The 19,760-nt window shown below is 44.0% G+C and overlaps 1 protein-coding gene across 2 annotated transcripts in view; it reads right to left on the bottom strand.

Annotated features, from left to right (window-relative positions):
* The window catches only part of ACTR5 (actin related protein 5), a 33,340-nt gene extending 14,984 nt beyond the window's left edge, over window positions 1-18,356 (bottom strand). The window contains exons 1-5 of one of the 2 annotated variants that reach the window (XM_053574548.1): window positions 17,737-18,356; window positions 15,738-15,967; window positions 11,988-12,157; window positions 6,656-6,873; window positions 5,841-6,023 (exon numbers count right to left, since the gene is read on the bottom strand). In XM_053574548.1, the coding sequence (XP_053430523.1) occupies window positions 5,841-6,023; window positions 6,656-6,873; window positions 11,988-12,157; window positions 15,738-15,967; window positions 17,737-18,111 (1,176 nt within the window). In that variant the 5' untranslated portion in view covers window positions 18,112-18,356. The remainder of the gene's footprint in view (window positions 1-5,840; window positions 6,024-6,655; window positions 6,874-11,987; window positions 12,158-15,737; window positions 15,968-17,736) is intronic. The other variant, XM_053574549.1, reaches the window with a different exon arrangement.
* Window positions 18,357-19,760: the final 1,404 nt, after the last annotated feature.

Genomic DNA, 19,760 nt, shown 5'->3' with positions numbered 1-19,760 from the left:
TATGAAAAAATTTCTAAGCAATTTTTTAAAAAGCACACACATAAACACAAAGTTTCAAAAACTAAAAATGCCAGGAATGGGCTCTGCGTTTGTCTCCTACCTTTCCTATTTACACAAACCTGTCAGCCCTCACCACCTCTGACTTTCTGATGCTGCCAGCTCAGGGCTGGGCCCCGTGGGAGGCTTGCTGCTGCACTGGTTATACCACCACACACACAGCTCTGGGGGAGAAGGGCAGAGGGCCCCACGAGGTAGTTAGATTACAAGAAAAATTAAATAAACCTCCTAGAACGCAATAAAGACATACGCCAACACTAATGGCAGCAATTAGTTCTTTAACAATAGGGATGTGTATGGCTCGGCACCCGTAGCTTAGTGGGTACAGCGCTGGCCACATGCACTGGGGCTGGTGGGTTCAAACCTGGCCCAGGCCTACTCAACAACCACAACTGCAACAAAAAAAAATATCCAGGCAATGTGGCAGGCGCCTATAGTCCCAGCTACTTGGGAGGCTGAGGCAAGAGAATCACTTAAGCCCAAGAGTTTCAAGTTGCTTCAAGCAGTGACACCTCAGCACTCTACCGAGGGTGACATAACGAGATTCTGTCTCAAAAAAAAAAAAAAAAAAAAAGAATCAAAAACAATAGGGATGTGTTAGGTTGGGGGTGTGACTAAAACATCTCTTGAAACTTTCACACCAACCCTCCTGGCTTCTCTCTTCTCTGGCTGCTCTTTCTCAATCTCTTTCCCTGGCACTCTTCTGCCACCTAACTCCAAAGTAGTGGCTTTCCCTAGGCAATTCCTTTTCTCACTTCCCATCTGATTCTCTGTCTTCCCATAGCTGAGTCCTGGAAAGCTCCACCCGATATCCCACAAAGACTTTAGAGATAAGGTGTCAAAACTTAGCTCATTATCTTCCCAAACTTGGTCATAGGCACTACCACCCACCACTGCCTTTCCAAACAGCTCTTAGTATTACCGAGTGGCAGCTGGAGTGGGACTGCTTGAGTCTGACTCTCGGCTGCACTACTTCTTTTCTTTTCTTTTTTTTGAGACAGAGCCTCAAGCTGTTGCCCTGGGTAGAGTGCCGTGGCATCACAGCTCACAGTATCCTCAAACTCCTGGGCTTAGGTGATTCTCTTGCCTCAGCCTCCCAAGTAGCTGAGACTACAGGCGCCCACCACAACGCCCGGCTATTTGTGGGGGGAGGGGGGCAGTTGTAGTTGTCATTGCTGTTTGGCAGGCCCAGGCTGGATTTGAACCCGCCAGCTCTGGTGTATGTGGCGGGCGCCTTAGCTGCTTGAGCTATAGGCACCGAGCCAGCTACACTACTTCTACACATGTGACCTTGGGCAAATGGCCTCAGCTGCCCAAGTCTCAGTTTTCTTGTCTGCAAAATGGGAATGATAGTATCTACTCACTGAATTGTGAAAATTAACTAGGATGACACTTGACAAGGGCTCAGCACAGGGTATGGCAAGTGCCACTGTTCTGTTATCAGCCACTGCCACTCCTGTCACCCTGGCTTTTAAATGGCATTGAGATTTTGAGATCCTACCTCTCAATTATTTCCTCCTTCCCCACAGCTCCTGACAAACTTCAGGTCGGCATCAGCTCTCTTCACAGTCAACAACACATTTTTATTTTGTTTTCCCACATTCAGCCTTACCTCTTCCTTCAGCCCATCATCCTAACTGCCACTAGTTATGTTCCTAAAATAAAATCTCATATCTCCTTGCTCAACTTCCTTAGAGGTCTCCCTAGTCCGACAGGTAAAGAACTTTCTAGCCATTTCTGCTCTGTCACCTGCAGCACCCCTTCTTGCCTACACTCTATAAACCTCCCTGCATGCGTGGTTCTTTCCACTGAACCGGCCTTCCTTCCTTCTGTGCTACCTACTGAAATCAGATACTCTGATTTCAAGGCCCAGATCAAACATCCCAATCCCTTCTCAGAAAGCCATCTGGGTTCCCATACCAGCCACTGCCACATTTAACATGCTCTATCCTAAGCAGCTAGGAATGCTGCTACAGCCCTAAGTTTTTGTTTTTTCGTTTGTTGGGGGTTTTTTAGGTAGCCTGGAGGGCAGGAACTTTTTGTCTGTCTGTTGTATTAAAGACATGGGATCTCACTCTGTCACCCCGGCTGGACTGCAGTGGCACAATCATTGCTCAATACAACCTCAAGCAATCCTCTTGCCTCAGTCTCCTAAATGACTGGGACTACAGATGTGCACAAAAATGCCAGGCTGATTTATTTTTTAAATTGTTTTTAGAGGCAGGGTCTTGCTATGTTGCCCAAGCTGAGGAGCTATATTATATCACCTCTGCATCCCTGGGCCCTGGAATACTGTGCCTGACATGAGGGCTCCTGGGATATACCCTCAAATTCCCCCCAGAATAGAGAAGATTATAAACATTTAGGTTTCAAAAACAAAAATCATTTATCTTCATCTAGCTCCATTCAGAAACATGCCATCTTAAAATATCATATTACTTTTTAGCTTTGCTAAAAATGGTAAAAAGATACTTACTTATCCTACTTCCTAAGATTCACAGACAGGAACAAAGCTAATAATTTCAATGCAGAAAAAAGGCATCAAGAGAGAACAGATTTCTCTACCACAGTTGGCTGCTCTCCCCCCTGAGGTTTGCCAGGGTCTCTGTGTGTATAGTGTGGTGTTCAGAAATATTAAGACTGTGCTTTTGGAATTGAACAGAATGACATTTGGCCAAAGCTTATCAGAGAAGATGCAGCATGGCTCCCTAAAACAGCCCTGAATAGCAGTGAACAAGCAGAGGCCAACTCTGATCCTAGCTAGTAAACAAGAGAACTTCCTATATTTGGCCATTGTGTTTTCCAACAAATGCTGGGGCTCTAAAACTGTGCTCTCCCCTCCTACCCTTATGCTGTGCTTGTAACTATGAAAAGCAAGTGTCTTCTAGTTTCGTTACTTCATCAGGATGCTACCAAAGCCCACTCCTTTACATACTCCCCACAGGAATAACCACAGAATACCAAGGGCCAGAATGGATGCATGAAAAAACAGATTTCAGAAAACACTGTAAATTTAAACATTCCAGCTGTATTAATCCATTCAGCAATTACTGCTTAAGTAGAATGTCAATATGAATTCTGGTCCACATATATCTGTTCACTTCATTTTAAATGAAAGTATGGTTGGGAAATACTACAAATAGTTTTTGAAACACAGAACTGAATAGAAAGTGTCACAGTCAAATCTATCTCATGAATGTGACTGTAACTGACTCCAATCACTAAAAATTACCCTCAATAAATGCTCACCATTAAGCTTTGGTTTATCAAATTTGTTGAATATGGAGAAAGTTTTTGAGGTCCAAAATTTCAAAAGCTCCCAAGCCCAAGGGGATTTAAGTATATGCCCCAAGAGCAGAGAACAAAGCAGGTGCTTAGTAAGTATCTACTGAACAAACAGAGGAATGCCTGCATGTAACAAAGGCAGAAAAATGAACGAAGAAAGAAAAAAAACTAGTTTCCCAACATCTTTGTAGCTGTTTGGTTTTTTCCTTTTTAAATCTGAAATCCTTCATCTGCACATGGCTTAGTGGCACCTGATTACAGCAGCTTATGTCCTGTTGACATATTATGATAGAAACTACACATGGATGAATAGAAACAAAACAAAGACAACATGGTTCTGGATTTCAGTAAACCACAGGTCAAATCTAAAACAAAAACCTAGAAACTGGGAAAAGCAAACTAGGGACAGAACACTGATTCAACTGAAGCTGATCCCGGATGCTGTGGGGAAGAAGAAAGATGGTGAAGGTCCCTTCTACCTGGGATCTTAGTTGATCCAAAATGTTCTATCTGGAAAGGCTCCCTCCAAATCTACTCTAATGCACGCATGCTCACGGCCAGCTACTGTCCTCACATAACCTACAGCCTACCAACCAGACATAGAGAAGGCAAAGCTGTGAGCAGGAATAAGCCTCCAGCTGAGAGCCTGTCACTGCAGAAGCAAACTTCACGCGGAGCCTAAGACAGCTCTGACATCACTGACAAGCACCACCCTGCTCCCAGCATCCAATGGCACTGACTTGGATTTTTCCACAGTATTGTTTCTTTCTAAAAGCACAGACAATCAAGAGTTTAAAGAAAGCTGATTTAGGCGGCGCCTGTGGCTCAGTGAGTAGGGCACCGGCCCTATATACTGAGGGTGGTGGGTTCAAACCTGGCCCTGGCCAAACTGCAATTAAAAAAAAAAAAAAAAAAATAGCCAGGCGTTGTGGCAGGTGCCTGTAGTCCCAGCTACTCAGGAGACTGAAGCAAGAGAATCGCCTAAGCCCAAGAGCTGGAGGTTGCTGTGATCTGTGACACCATGGCACTCTACTGAAGGCAACAAATTGAGACTCTGTCTCAAAAAAATAAAATAAATTAAAAAAAAAAAAAGAAAGCTGATTTAACAACAAAAAGCCAAGAAGCTAGTCTGATTAATCCTGCCTAAAACATGTCTCAAGGCAGTAAGTAAATTCTTATGTTTTGGAACCACAGGGAGGACAAATTCAGGAACAATGCATATACTTATCAATACTTTGTTCCAATTCTAAAGACTGGTGACCCAACCTGTGACTTCGGCACTGAGGAGTGACCTAGAGACTGCCCCTTTGGCCACCCCCCACGCAGGCCCTGAGATGCCAGGGTCTGGATTACCCAGGGCCTAGCAGAGCCCTACCACCTGCTCTTTTTGTCACATCAATACTTATTAACAAGGCAGCGCCTTTGGCTCAGTGGGTAGGGTGCCAGTCCCATCTACTGATGGTGGCAGGTTTGAACCAGGCCCCGGACAAACTGCAACAAAAAAAATAGCCAGGCGTTGTGGCGGGTGCCTGCAGTCCCAGCTACTCAGGAGGCTGAGGCAAGAGAATCGCCTAAGCCCAAGAGCTAGAGGTTGCTATGAGCTGTAATGCCACTGTACTCTACCGAGGGCAACAAAGTAAGACATTGTCTCTTAAAAACAAACAGGCGGCGCCTATGGCTCAGTGAGTAGGGTGCCGGCCCCATATGCCGAGGGTGGTGGGTTCGGACCCAGCCCCGGCCAAACTGCAACAGAAAAATATCCGGGCGTTGTGGCGCGCGCCTGTAGTCCCATCTGCTCGGGAGGCTGAGGCAAGAGAATCGCGTAAGCCCAAGAGTTAGAGGTTGCTGTGAGCCGTGTGACGCCACAGCACTCTACCCAAGGGCAGTACAGTGAGACTGTCTCTACAAAAAAAACAAAAAACTTATTAACAGTGGACACGCAGGTAAACAAATAAAAAAAAAGAAAATCAAGGAGCTTGTTCAAAGGTGTAGTCTTCTTTAGTAGCTAATAAAAGGCTAACCTTAAGGCAACCTGCGAATTTTTACTGAGCATAGCTACTAGCTGTAAAAACTCACATAAAGTACTTATGAAGCATGATCCCTGTCCTTAGGGAACATCAAAATGGAAGAAAGGGAACGTGAAAATCAATCATGACATAACGAATAAAATACCAGAAGAACATTAAACGGAGTGTATGATTGTCAAATAACCATCAGACGAACAGGTTCAGGTCCAAGGCAGCACCAGGGCTGGTGTTCTCCATATTTATATGCACATTTCCCCCTTCAGGTGCCCAGAGGTCTATAGGTATAATCCCTCCTGACAGAACTTCAGTTGGTCCAAAGTCAGGTCCACTGCTATACCCACCAATGTCCCTGTGGACTTCAGTCATCATGTTCTCTTTTCTTGCTGGACTCGAGGGGCACCCCTCAGACATCTGCCAGCCCTCTTAGGACACTCCCCCCCACCAAGGGCTGCTCCCTGCCGTCATGGTTACCTCTGGCTTGCTATCTACCACATCCACCTCCAGGGTGACTTCTGCTTGAAGGATTTTCTGCTTAGCTTGCTCTACTGCCAAACTGAGCTTCTGTATGTAGGACTGCAGCTCTTCTGGGGAGTCCATGTTCAGTTCTATCAGAGCTTTGTGAAACTGATCCATCTGGCCATCCTCTAGAAGTTCCTGAAACCAGAGCATTCACAATTCATCCTCAAAGCCAAACAGTGCACTCATAAACAGGAGGGAAAGAGAAGCAGCTTCAAAGCCAAACAGAGAAGAACTGTAGCAGGAGAGGGCTCGCCTGGCCTGCCCACTGCAGAGCCTCCTCCCCAGCTGTCTCTAGGCATCACCGTTCCAGCAACACTTGATTAGGCAAAACCAATCACTGTGATGGATGAAAGAAATTGTGTTACCATCTGCAGGAGAAGGGGGATGAGGAGACATGAGGGAGGCTTCTGAGACGCTGGGACTGCTCTGTTTCTTGATCTGAGAGCAGACGCATGGGTTTGTTTCACTTTGTGAAAATTCACTAAGATGCAAGTATGTACTGTATGTGCTACGCTTAAGTTAAAAAAATGAAATAAAGGAGATTATAAGGCCAAAATAAAACAAATCAATAGAGCTGGAGTTCACAGCTCTTTGAGAAAAAGCTGGTTCTATACTGTACTCTACACTGATGATCCCCCTGGATTTATTCCTGACTCTAAAGGGGACTCAGATGGTCAACACATTTTATGGCCAAGGAAAAATATATAGGGAGAGAATTTTCTGGGGCCATCTTGTTGAGCAGAGGTGTGCATGCCTGTGTCTGGTACCTGCACGTAGAGCAGTCTCTCCAGACGCTCCTGATCCAGCTGCAGCTTCTCCTCCCGCCGCCGGGCGTTGAGCTCCTGCAGCCGACGCAGTTGCTGCTGCCGCCTTTCCTGTTTCTCCTCAGAGGTCACAGTGCTGCCGAGAAGCTTGCTGGAAAATGGGAGCTGCATCTTGTGGACGTTGTTCTCGTAATAATCAGGGCACCGCCATTTCTGCAATTCTTCAAAGAAATAATTTTGTAAGTCACAAAATGGAAACACTATTAACATAAAAACTAAAACATCAATACCTGGGTTCCACATACAGGTTTGAGATGGAGAAAACACACTCTGTCCCATCTTTGAATCCACTCAATCCACTAAACGCAGATGTAAAAGCTGGACATGATGCCCAAGGCCTAAAAGAACTGCTAAATAAGGGTCTTCGTACAGAAATGACATTGGAAGGAAGCTTGGAACATTAGGAATGAAGGAAGAGTAACATAAATGATAAAAATCTGGCTGAGCATATAACACCAATCTTTCCCCATGAATTCCCTAAAAGGTGTTCCACAATTTAAAGTAAAAATCATAACACTGTCTGATGGGTTTCCAGGGTATGTGGATGTAACACATAAGACAACTCCAACATAAATGGGGAAGAATAAAGGAGTCTACACAGCACTAACATTCTTTTTTTTTTTTTTGTTGAGACAGGGTCCCACCCTATGCCCCTGAGCAGAGTGCAGTGGGCGTGGTAGCTCACCACAACCTCAGACTCGGGCTGCGGGCACCCCGCTGCCTCAGCCTCCGGAAGCCGCTGGGATTACAGGTGCTCGCCGCGGCGCCCGGCTGGGTTTTTCAATTTTTTTCACGAGTCGGGGTCTCACTGTCGCTCAGGCGAGTCTCGAACTCCTGAGCTCAAGCGATTCTCCCTCCTCAGCCTCCCACAGTGCTGGGATTACAGGCGTGAGCCACCGCGCCCGGCAGCACTAACATTCTTATCACTTGAATTGGTAAATACTGAGTCTAAGTAGATGGCGAAATGTTTACTGTAATCTCTAGAGCCGCCACAAAAAAAACTGCACAGAGATACAGTAACAATAAAAAAAGATAAAATGGAAAACAAAAGAAAAGAAGATTAAAAAATTTAAATAACATAAAAGGCAGCAGAGAGTTCGTGTGTACCTCAGCCGGGAAGGATGCACTGAGGTTGGCAAATCCACCAAGGACACCAACTACCATGGCTTCCAGTGCTTTGGCCAACCTCAGATCCGTGGCCTCTTGGCCAGGTGCCTAGAGATTCATATTGTTGGAACATCTGTTGTATCCCTGGGGGTTGCAGCTTTCTATAAGTTTGCTTGGCTGAACCAAGAAAGAAGGCATGTGCAGATTTTTACAGAAATTATGATTCTATGAAAGATTTTGAGGAGGGTGGCGCCTGTGGCTCAAAAGAGTAGGGCGCTGGCCCCATATGCCGGAGGTGGTGGGTTCAAGCCCAGCCCTGGCCAAAAACTGAAAAAAAAAAAAAAAAAAAAAGATTTTGAGGAGATGAGGAAGGCTGGTATCTTTTCAGAGCATAAAGTGATTTTGGAATATAAAGAATTTCTTTGGGCTGATTTACACAGACGTTTGTCACTGATCCGTGTTTCTGAGCTATGAATATGAGTGATAAATAAACTATTAATAAATTCAAAAAAAAGAAAGGCAGCAGAGAGAAACAGGAACAATAAACAGAAAACAAAAAACAAATAAAATGGTAGACCTAAATCCAAACATTGATAATGAAATTAATTGTGAATGATCTTAATATACTAATTAAAGAATAGATTGAAAAACAGATTTTTAAAAAATGACCCAACTACTAAGATATTCACTTTGAAGGTAATGATACAGGTAGATGAAAAGTAACAGGATGGAAAGATGTACCATGCACACACCGAGGAAAAGAAAGCGGAAGCGGCTGTGTTAATACGCAAGTAGACTTCAAAGCAAACTGCCAAGGCAGAAAAAGGATGTTACATGATGACAAAAGGTCACTTTGCCAAGTAGACATAAGAATCCTAAATATATACTTGACAAAAGAGATTCAAATATCTGAAAGCAAAACCTGACAAAAATGAAAGCAGAAACAGGAAAGTCCACAATTATATGTGTACCTACAGACGTCAATATTCTCTTCTCCACAATCCGGAGGCAGTAGATAGGAAATAAAGAGGGGCACAGAAGAACTGAACACCACTGCCAACCCAGAGATTCTAAGTGACACAAAGAGAACACTCGAGCCACCAAGAGCAGAACGTGTGTTCTTGGGTATGCCAAGGGTATGCCAAACTTCTGCCCAAGTAGACTCTATTCCGGATCATAAACAAATTTAACTGAGATTAGACACAGAAAGTTCTTTGACATAACAAAATTGAATTACAAATAAATCACAAAAAGATAACAAGAAAATTTCCAAACACTTGGACTTAAAGTAATACATTTCTTTTTTTCTTCTTTTTTTGTGGGGGCGTCATTTTATTAGTTTTCTACGATAATCAATTGCTCAAACAAGCCTTGAAGGAAATTAAAAAATATCTGAATTCAATAAAAATGAAAATAAAAAAAATTTGTGGGATACAGATAAAGCAAGGCTGAGATGGGAACTAACAGCATTAAATGGGGTTCGGCACCCATAGTTCAGTGGTTAGGGCACCGGCCACATATACCAAGGCAGGTGGGTTCAAACCCAGCCTGGGCCTGCTAAACAGCGATGACAACAACTGCAACAAAAAAATAGCCGGGCATTGTGGCGGGCGCCCATAGTCTCACCTACTTGGGAGGCTGAGGCAAGAGAATTGCTGAAGCATAAGAGTTTGAGGTTGCTATAAGGTGTGACACCACGGCACTCTACCGAGGGCAACATAGTGAGACTCTATCTCAAAAAACAAACAACCAAAATAGCATTAAATGGTTATACTAAAAAAAAAAAAAAAACAGAATGGCCTCATAATAATCGAAGCTTCTACCTTAAAAAACTAAACAAAAAAAGAGCAAAATAAACCTAAACTAAGGAGAAGGAAGGCAATAAAGAGAGGAAATCAATGAGATTAGCTGAACAGTCATACCTCTGTTAAAGAAATTGAATTCATGGTTAAGACTTAAGAAAAAAAAATCCCTAGGCTCAAATTGTTCTACTATAGAATTCTACCAAATATTTTAAGAAAAAAATTTCAATTATGTACACAATCTTTTCCAGAAAGTTCTATGAGCACTTTTGAGCTCATTTAACAAGGCTAGTATTGCCCTGACACCAAAACTACACAATGACAGTACAAGAAAACTACACTATTCTTCATGAATACAGCCATAAAATCCCACAAAATGAGACCAAATTGAATCCAGCAATATATAAAAGAGTAAACAAATGAGTGCGTATATACCCCCTAAAAAATCAAGGTTGGTTCCATATTTAAAAGCAATCAATATGATGCCTCATATAAATAATCAAAAGAAGAAATATGGGGGCAGTGCCTGTGGCTCAAACCAGTAGGGCGCCGGCCCCATATGCTGGAGGTGACAGGTTCAAACCCAGCACCAGCCCCAAAAAATGCAAAAAGAAAAAGAAAAAAAAAGGAAGAAATACCAAAAGATCATCTTAACTGATGAAGTAAAAGCATTTCACAAAACTCAAAATCCATTCATGATAAAAATGATCAGCAAAATTAGGAATAGAAGAGAATTTTAACAGCTTGATAAGAGCCATTTGTGAAAACCTAGACCTACCATTATATGCTTAATAATCAAAAATAAATGCTTCCTCCCACCAACACCCCAGGATTAGGAATTGGAAACAGGACAAGAATGCCTACTCTCTTGCCTATGTAGTCCAGGTTCCAGCTACTCAGGAGGCTGAGGCAGGAGGAGTACTTTAGCCCAAGAGTTTGAGACCAGTATGAACAACAGCATACCGAGACTCTATCTCTAAAAGACAAAAAAGAACACCCACTCTCATCTCTCCTATTCAACAATCTACTGAAACTACTACTGAGTAAAATAAGGAAAAGAAATAAAAGGCATATGGATAAGGAAAAAATAAAGCTTTTGTCTGTTTCTGGACAGATTTGGAATATACAAAAACCTACAACCAAATATTTGTATGGAAAGGCAAAGGAACTAGAATAGCCAAAACAATTTTGAAAAAGAATAGTTTTACAGGAATCATACTGGTACATAAGTATTTGGATAAACTTGTCCATGTGTACAAAAAAATTCTCTTGGGGGCGGCGCCTGTGGCTCAAAGGAATAGGGTGCTGGCCCCATATGCCAGAGGTGGCGAGTTCAAACCCAGCCAAAAACTGCAAAAAAAAAAAAAACACATTCTCTTGAGATTTTGATTGAAATTGCATTAAGTTTATAGATTAATTTAGGGAGAATCATCACCTTTACCATGTTGAATTTTCCAATCCAATTGGGAAATTTTCCATGAACGTAATATGTTGTTTTTCCATTAATCTGGTTCTTTATTGGCTTCTTTCATAGCATTTTGTAGTTTTAGCAGACAGATCCTGTACCTGTTTGGTTAGATTTATTCCTAAGCACTTGTTTAAATTTCAGTTCCCAGTTGCTCATTGCAGTTATGTACAGCAATACAGTTCACTTTTATGTGTTGACCTTGTATCCTATGATCTTGCTAAACTTTATGATTGTAGGTTTTTTGTATATTCCTTGGAAATATCCTGAGTAGCTAGGACTACAGGTACATGCCACAGTGCCCAGCTGATTTTTACAAATTTTTTGTATAGGCTCGGTGCCTGTGGCTCAAGTGGCTAAGGCGCCAGCCACATACACCTGAGCTGGCGGGTTCGAATCCAGCCCGGGCCCGCCAAACAATGACGGCTGCAACCAAAAAACAGCTGGGCATTGTGGCGAGTGCCTGTAGTCCTAGCTACTTGGGAGGCGGAGGCAGGAGAATCGCTTGAGCCCAGGAGTCGAAGGTTGCTATGAGCTGTGATGCCATAGTACTCTACTCAAGAGTGATAACTTGAGGCTCTGTCTAAAAAAAAAAAAAAAAAATTTTTTTTTTTGTATAGATGAAGGTCTTGCTATGTTGCCTAGGTTCGTCTCGAACTCCTGGGCTCAATCAATCTTCCTGCCTTGACCTCCCAAAGTGCTGGAATTACAGGCATGAGCCACTACTCTGAGTCTTGTCACTGTATTATATTTTAGCTATTCTAATAGTTGGATAGTGGTGGCTCGTTGAGGTTTTGTTTTTCCCTAATGGCTAAAAATGATGAACATATTTACGTAGTTTAAATAAATTTTTAAATAATTTAAATAAAATTAAGCTGTAGGCAAAGGTCCTCTTCCTTACCTTCTACATAATCCTCAGCTATGTAGCTGTGCTCATGCAGAATCTCTTCCATGCGGCTGAGAGTGATAGCTGCCAGGTGCCCAGGATACTTCAGCTGGAGCAGACGCTGGAGGTAGCCAGCTGCCTGACTTCCTCCAAGATTGATGCGCTTGCAGTTTTTAGCATCTAATCTACAACCAAGCAGTAGAAAACAGCACTGCAATTTCTAACAACACAGAAGGGAGAGTATGGAGCATCTTGGAAGAAACAGATCATCTGGGAAAACACAAAACCTTACACTTGTAAGAGACTTTGAAGTTCCCTCAGTCCAACCTCTTATTCAGGCAGGAATTCTTAGTTCATGCCAGACATGATCATCTAACTTCTGGCCAGAGGCTCAGAAAGAAACAAGGTTTGACATAAAGAACATGCACGCCACAGTCAGACCTCTGTATGTCTCATCATGTATTTCTCAAACTGTGGTCCTGGGACCAAGTTATCTCAGAAAAAGCAGGAGAAAATGCTAAATATGCCAAGAGCCAGGACCCATCTGCATTGGGATGGGCCAGGGAATCTGCATTTTAACAAGCTCCTCAGGCAACTCTGGTATAGAGTCTGAGAAATTTGAGAAGCCCTTCCCTAGACACCACACTTCTGCTATAAACACATTAAGTAACCACACACATACTAGCTACTGCAGTCTCCTAAAAGGCAGATCCCTTGTACATTAACCAAAGGGGAAGAGAAACAGAACTATTTTCCTAATGTGAAAGTAAAAGCACTAGAAACTTGCTGTATGATACTGAAGTGTTACTGCTGCATCATACCTCACCAGTAGATGCCAGCACAGAATAGGATATTCTACAGTGTCCCAAAGGTCACCCACAAAGTCACCATGCACAGGGAAAATGGGAAATTGTGGCTCAATGTGCATTTACAAATTATTCATTACAAAATTTTACAAAGAGAGATCAAACATGTAGAGAATGCTTTATAAATATTTTGCAAAATTTTGTAATGAATTATTTAGTAAATAAAAGTACATTTAGGCTCGGCACCCAAACCACAGTGGTTACGGGACCAGCCACATACACGGAAGCTGGCAAGTTCGAACCCATCCTGGGTCAGTTAAACAATAATGACAACTGCAACAAAAAATATCCAGGCGTTGTAGCAGACGCCTGTAGTCCCAGCTACTTGGGAGGCTGCGGCAAGAGAATCACTTAAGCCCAAGAGTTTGAGGTTGCTGTGAGCTGTGACGCCCCAGCACTCTACCAAAGGCAAGGCAACACAGTAAGACTCTATCTCAAAAAAAAAAAAAAAAAAAAGTACATTTAGTTATTATTTCCTACTTTCTCTATAATATGGTGACTTTATGGGCACCTTTGTAACACCATGTATTATCCGAACAGATAATTTCTTAGCCTTCCAGGTAAAATAATTTTCTCTCAATAAATTAATGTAAAAATAACATGTTAGGCAGGTGGCTAACACCTGTAATCCCAGCATTCTGGGAAGCCAAAGTGGGCGGATTGCTTGAGAGCTCATGAGTTCGAGACCAGCCTGAGCAAAAGCAAGACACCCTCTCTAAAAATAGCGGGGTATTGTGGCAGGTGCCTTAGTCCCAGCTACATGGGAGGCTGAGGCAAGAGAAACACTTGAGCCCAAGAGGTTTAAGGGTGCTGTGTGCTATGACACCACTGCACTCTACCCAGAGTATCAAAAAAAAAAAAAGTTAGTTTAAATTTCTACATATTCTATTTACATGAAATAGAGAACTCCATAGTCAGAAGTGTTTGGTAATGTGTAAGAATTACCTTTTCCTTCATAGAGTTTTATGGAAATGTCAAGAAAAATTCCCATTATATGTGCCAATGAATTCAGTGATATATATCTTGATTTAAATATTCAGACTGCTTTATAGTTTACAAAATACCATTATCTACATTATCTCATTTCATCCTCAGGATGACCCTGAGAAACCCATTTTTTCCAATTTTACATGTTAAGAGACTAAGTGAAGAGGTTAAGAAGAAGCTATACATGCAGGCATTTGGTTGTGAAGTCAGCGCTCTCTGCCTACAATACACACTTCCTTACCCAGTGTGAGAAACCTTCCCGGGAGCATACAAGGCTGCCCTCATCTCTCATCAGACAGTGAAAGGCCAACTATAAAGTGGGAACATATTTCAAATATGACATAAACTACCACGGTCTTCTACGCAATTCAGTTATATTTCTAAGTGCCTACTTTTTGCCAGGCACTATACCTGAAAAAAAAGGTCCCCAGGGTGTCCAATCTTTTTTCTTCTTTACTGCACACATTAAATACACAAACACTAACAACTGATGAACAGAAAACAGTCTATACATAATTTTCATGGTAGTCGACACAACAGATAAGCAAAACAGTCCTCAAGTAATCCACATGTGACCCACAACAGGTTGGACACCCCTGGAAAAATAGCGATTAAAGAGCTTTAATTTAAAAAAAAACAAAAAAAAAAGAGCTTTAATTTTTTTTTTTTTTTTTTTGCGACACAGTCTCTCACTCAATCACTCTGGGTGGAGTGCCATGACATCGTAGCTCACAGCAACCTCAAACTCTTGGGCTCAAGTGATCCTCTTGTCTTAGCCTCCTAAGTAGCAGGGACTACAGGTACCCATCACAATGCCCGGTCATTAGAGGTGGGGTCTTGCTCTTGCTGAGGCTGGTATGGAACTCCTGAGCTCAAGCAATACACCTACTTCGGCCTTCAAGAGAACTAGGATAACAAGCATGAGCAACCACACCCAGCCGAAGAGCTTTAAATTGAAAAAATAAAAAAATGTGGCTGGACGCAGAGGCTCACACCTATAATCCTAGCACTCTGGGAGGCCGAGATGGGTAGATTGCTTGAGCTCAGAAGTTCCAGATCAGCCTGAGCAAGAGCGAGACCCCATCTCTAAAAATAGCCGGACGCTGCAACTTATAGTTCCAGCTACTTGGGAGGCTAAGGCAAAAAAATCACTTGAGCAAAAGAGTCTGAGGTTGTTGTGAGCTATGACCCCATGGCACTCAACCTCAGAGCTACTGAGTGAGATTCTATCTCAAAAAAAAAAAAAAAAAAAAAAAAGTAAAAGTAAAAAAGTGATTCCAGAATACAAAGATGGTCTAACTTAAATCTATTCAAATATCTAACTTAAATCTATTCAAATAACTTAAAACATTTCTATTAATTGCCTACTACCTGCAGATACTATGTTAGCTATCTCCCCCTAAATCAGGATAATAAAATTATAGAATTATGCATTTGGGCCTAAGATACCGTCCATCTTAACTCTCTCCAGAAGGTCACAAAGGAGAAGTGAAGTGACTTACTCATAGTCCCACAGTGAAGTAGGTCAAAGCCAAGCCCAGAGGCTCAGTTCATAGGCTACTTGCTCTTTCCACGCCACCTTTAAAGTAGGCACTAAATACAGCAGAATCTTCACAGTTGACCACATCCCTATACTGGCCACCTCCTTACACTGACCTAACTTTCTAAGACCAGATATGTACCACCGGTCCTTAATGTACACCAGGCCTAGTTCTTTATGTTGACTACCTCTACATTGACCAATTTGTCACAGTCCCTTAGATCAATGCCGCAGCTCTTTAATACAGTTCCTGTGGGTCACGACCCTAGGTTGAAAACCGCTGCCTTAGATGGTCCAGTTACAGAGGTTCTATTATAAATGTTTCCTGAATGCTTCTCAGAACAACACTCAAATGTCATAAATGCAACTTACCTTCCTTCTAGGATGGGCAAAATATGCGTGCACTGATATCCAGATGAAACGATGAGCCCACTGGACATTGAGTTCTTTGGTTTATTGTAGTAGAAGCTGAAAAGGCTGTCTATTCCATAGGCAACCTTGGGGATCCCATAGCACTCAAAAAGAAGCTCCGACATCATTTGTCGTGAATACAGGGGGTTGCACACAGCTTCTGTCAAAACTATGGGATGATCAACACAACCCTACTTTGAAAGAAAAAGGCAAATAGATGAGTGGTATAACAGAAGACTTTTTTTTTTTTTTTTTTGAGACAGAGTCTCACTATGTCATCCTCCGTAGAGCACTGTGGCATCACAGCTCGCAGCAACCTCAAACTCTTGGGCTTAAGTGATTCACTTGCCTCAGCCTTCCACGTAGCTGGGACTACAGGCCCCTGTCACGACACCTGGCTATTTTTGTTGTTGTTGTCACCGTTGTTTAGCTGGCCTGGGCTGGGTTCAAATCCACCAGCCAGGTACATGTGGCCAGCGCCCTAAGCACTGAGCTAGGGGCACCATAGCTAACAGAAGACTCTTTTAAAGCATAAAAATCCTTATTGCAAGACTGAATTTGTTTTTGGTTTCTTAATCAAAAACTTGATCAGAAGCAACTGTAAATCTCAATGCTGGAAAATACAAACATATAGTCAATTTACGTTATTAAGGCCCATCCAACTATCAGCAAATCTTGTTGGCTCTATTTTCAAAAAAAATTTCCAGAACCCAACTGCTTCTATATTGTTTTTTTTTTTTTGAGACAGAGTCTCAAGCTGTCATGCTAGAGTGCCATGGTGTCACAACTCACAGCAACCTCAAACTCTTGAGCTTAAGTGATTCTCTTGCCTCGGCCTCCCAAGTAGGTGGGATTATAGGCACCCCCTACAACGCCTGGCTATTTTTTTGTTGCAGTTGCCACTGTTTTTTTTTTTTTTTTTAGCTGGCCCAGGCTGGGTTTGAACCTGCCAGCCTTGGTGTACGTGGCCGGTGCCCCACCCTCTGAGCTAGGGGCACCGCCCCCAACTGCTTCTTACATTCCCTTCTACCTCCCTAATCTGAATCACCATCATCCCTCGAGTGGATTATTTTGACAGACTCTTAACAGGTCCCCCTATTTCTCTCCTATGAGCCATGACAGTTCATTCTCCATAAAGCAGCCATAGTGATTGTACTGAAACACAGGTCATGTTCTTGCTCTGGTTAATACTCTGCAATGGCTCCCCATTTCACTCAGAGTAAAAGCTAAAAGACATTTGAATTGTCCCCTTACTACTCTCTGACATCCTCTTCCAGGTAGTGTGCTTCTTCTATCACTTTTGGCCTCTTGGCTAAGATAAAGAGGTGGTCCCTCTTCCAGGTACTACTCTCCGGCTAGCTCTGGCTGCAGTTAGCATCAGGGCACACTCCTGCTTCAGGGCCTTTTCACTGGCTACTCCCTGTGACTGGACTACATTTCCCTCAGATACTCACACAGCTTGCTCTGTTCATCACCTCCTTAAAGTCTTTGCTCAAACATCACCTTCTCCATCAGTCCTACCCTGCCCAACTTATTGAAAAAAAAAAATGTAACCTCCTCCTCTCTATCATGGCACAGAATCTACTACTTAATTCTATTGTTCATTGTCTTTTCATACTCCAGTATCTTTCCACACTAACTCAGTAAGCTCAGGAAGTTCTGTTATTTTACAGATGTATTCTAAATACCTTAAAAAATGCCTGACATAAAGTGGTCAATACATATTTGTTAATAAATAAATCTATTACCAAAAAGCACACATTCCCCAAGGTGTACTCCAAGAAGAAAGGAAAGGTGTTCTCTTTGCTATACCCCCAGCGCCTAGCACAGGGCATTAGGTGTGTAATATTTGCTTGACTGACTGACAATAGAGGTTACTGAAATGACTATTATCTCTCGGAGAGCAGAGGGGAGACAAGCGCTTACCCCACCCTCAAAACCAGCCCACCCCGCTCTTCACCTGTGAGGAGACACCCAGGTGCTGGAAGCTGTAATCAAGCAGCAGCTCCTGCAGCTCCAAGTTAACAGGTACATTGCGGTCGAAGGGTGAACGCAGCATCCAGCGCAGCGGCTCCAGGCTGCCCAATGCATTGCCCACCTGTGGGCCCGCCCCGCCCCGCGCCCCGCCACGCCCGCGGGCGCACACCGCGCGGAACTGCAAGCGCGGCTCGGGGCCTGGGTCCGGCCCGGGACATACCCAACCCGCGCGGACCTGGAACGACCCGTTGTCTAGCACCAGGGGCACTGGCAGTGGCCCGTGGGCCAACGGGCCGGCCTCCAGCACCGGATCAGGAGCAGCGCGCACGTCGCGGAACTGGAAGACGTTGGCCGCCATCTTGGAGCGCTCGGCCGGCCCCGCCCCTCGCCGCAACGTCTGCTCCTGCACCACGAGGCCCTGCCCCCCGCGTCCACCGCGAGACTCAGGCACTAAAATTCCTCAAAACCTCCTCCCTTCGCAAAGTCTGGCTAACCGTCCCACCTGCCTGGCCCTTAGGCGCCCAGCCTTCTTTGGGGAACCTCCCATCTTGGCTGAGAAATTGTTCCTTTCGTTAACATCGCCTGCTCGAAAATGACCACCCCTTTTCGCTCCAACCGGGACGCACGACCAGAGAGCTCCGCCCACAATGCGTAACGCCATCAGGCTCCTCCCCTTCCTTGTCTTGAGAAGGAGCGTCGAGCTTGGCGGGAGCCGCCTCTCCTCTTGGCCACGCCCCGTTTGTCTGTGACCGGCCCGCGACCAGACGCGGCCCGGTCTCCCTAAGTTACCGGGTCCCTGGTCTTGGTGACTCCTCTTTTAGGTTGCGAAGCAAACTCAACTCTGAGGTAATGATGGTTTAATTTCTTGACCTGCGAGTTCGGTACGCAGGTGTGTTCACTTTGTGAATATTCCCCAAGTTATCCACTTACAATTTGTGTACTTTTCGTATTTTATACAGTATTTCATACAGTCTATATAAAATTTAAAAATAGATTTATTGGATCTCACCTGTAATCCCAGCACTCTGGGAGGCCGAGGAGGTGGATCGCCTGAGCTCACAAGTTGGAAACCAGCCCGAACCAGAGCGAGACCCGGTCTCTAAAAACAGCCGGGCGCTGTGGTCGGCACCTGTAGTCCCAGCTACTCGGGAGGAGGAGGCGAGAGAATCGCTTGAAACCGAGAGTTGGAGGTTGCTGTCAGCTAAAGACAGCGCAGCACTCTACCGAGCGTGACCTAGTGAGACTCTGTCTCAAAAAGAAAAAGAATAAATTCATCTATTAACTCCCACAGAGTAGGAGTGAGACTAGGTCCTCTCCCTAAGGCCTCAACCACTAAGAACTGCTACTTGTTCCCCAAAGTGTATAGTTTCCCTTTGATGGGTCACCTCGCTTGATGTGATCATGTGACTAAGTTCTGGCAAGTAGAGGTGGGAGTGATGTGACCACTCCCAGTTTTAGCTGCTGCTCGCCACAAGCTATGGGCGTAATAAGCATTAGAGCAGCTTTTGGGTAGCGCCTGTGGCTCAGTGGGTAGGGCGCCGGTCCCATATACCGAGGGTGACGGGTTCGAACCCGGCCCGGCCAAACTGCAACTAAAAATAGCCAGGTGTTGTGGTGGACGCCTGTAGTCCCAGAAGAGAATCGCCAAAGCCCAAGAGCTGGAGGTTGCTGTGAGCTGTGACGTTACAGCACTCGACCGAGGGTGACAAAGTAAGACTCTGTCTCTAAAAAAAAGAAAAAAAAAAAAAGCCAAGTGGATCATAACGGGTGGATCTGAACAGACATGCTTAGTGAGAGCTGAAACCTGAGACCTTTCTCAAGAACCTCTGTTAACACACTTCTGCCAAGAAGTAAGCCCAGTGTCAAAAATCAGATGGTGCCTGTAGGTCATTAGTTAGGGTGCTGGCCACATATACTGAGGCTGGAGGGTTCGAATCCAGCCCAGTCAGGGGTTGTGGCAGGCACCTGTAGTCCCAGCTACTCGGGAGGCTGAGGCAAGAGGATCAC

This window comes from Nycticebus coucang, chromosome 21 (assembly GCF_027406575.1).
Source record: "Nycticebus coucang isolate mNycCou1 chromosome 21, mNycCou1.pri, whole genome shotgun sequence".
NCBI classification, from domain to species: domain Eukaryota; kingdom Metazoa; phylum Chordata; class Mammalia; order Primates; family Lorisidae; genus Nycticebus; species Nycticebus coucang.
The sequence above is the reverse complement of the archived record's forward strand: the minus strand, read 5'-3'. Positions and strand labels throughout refer to the sequence as shown.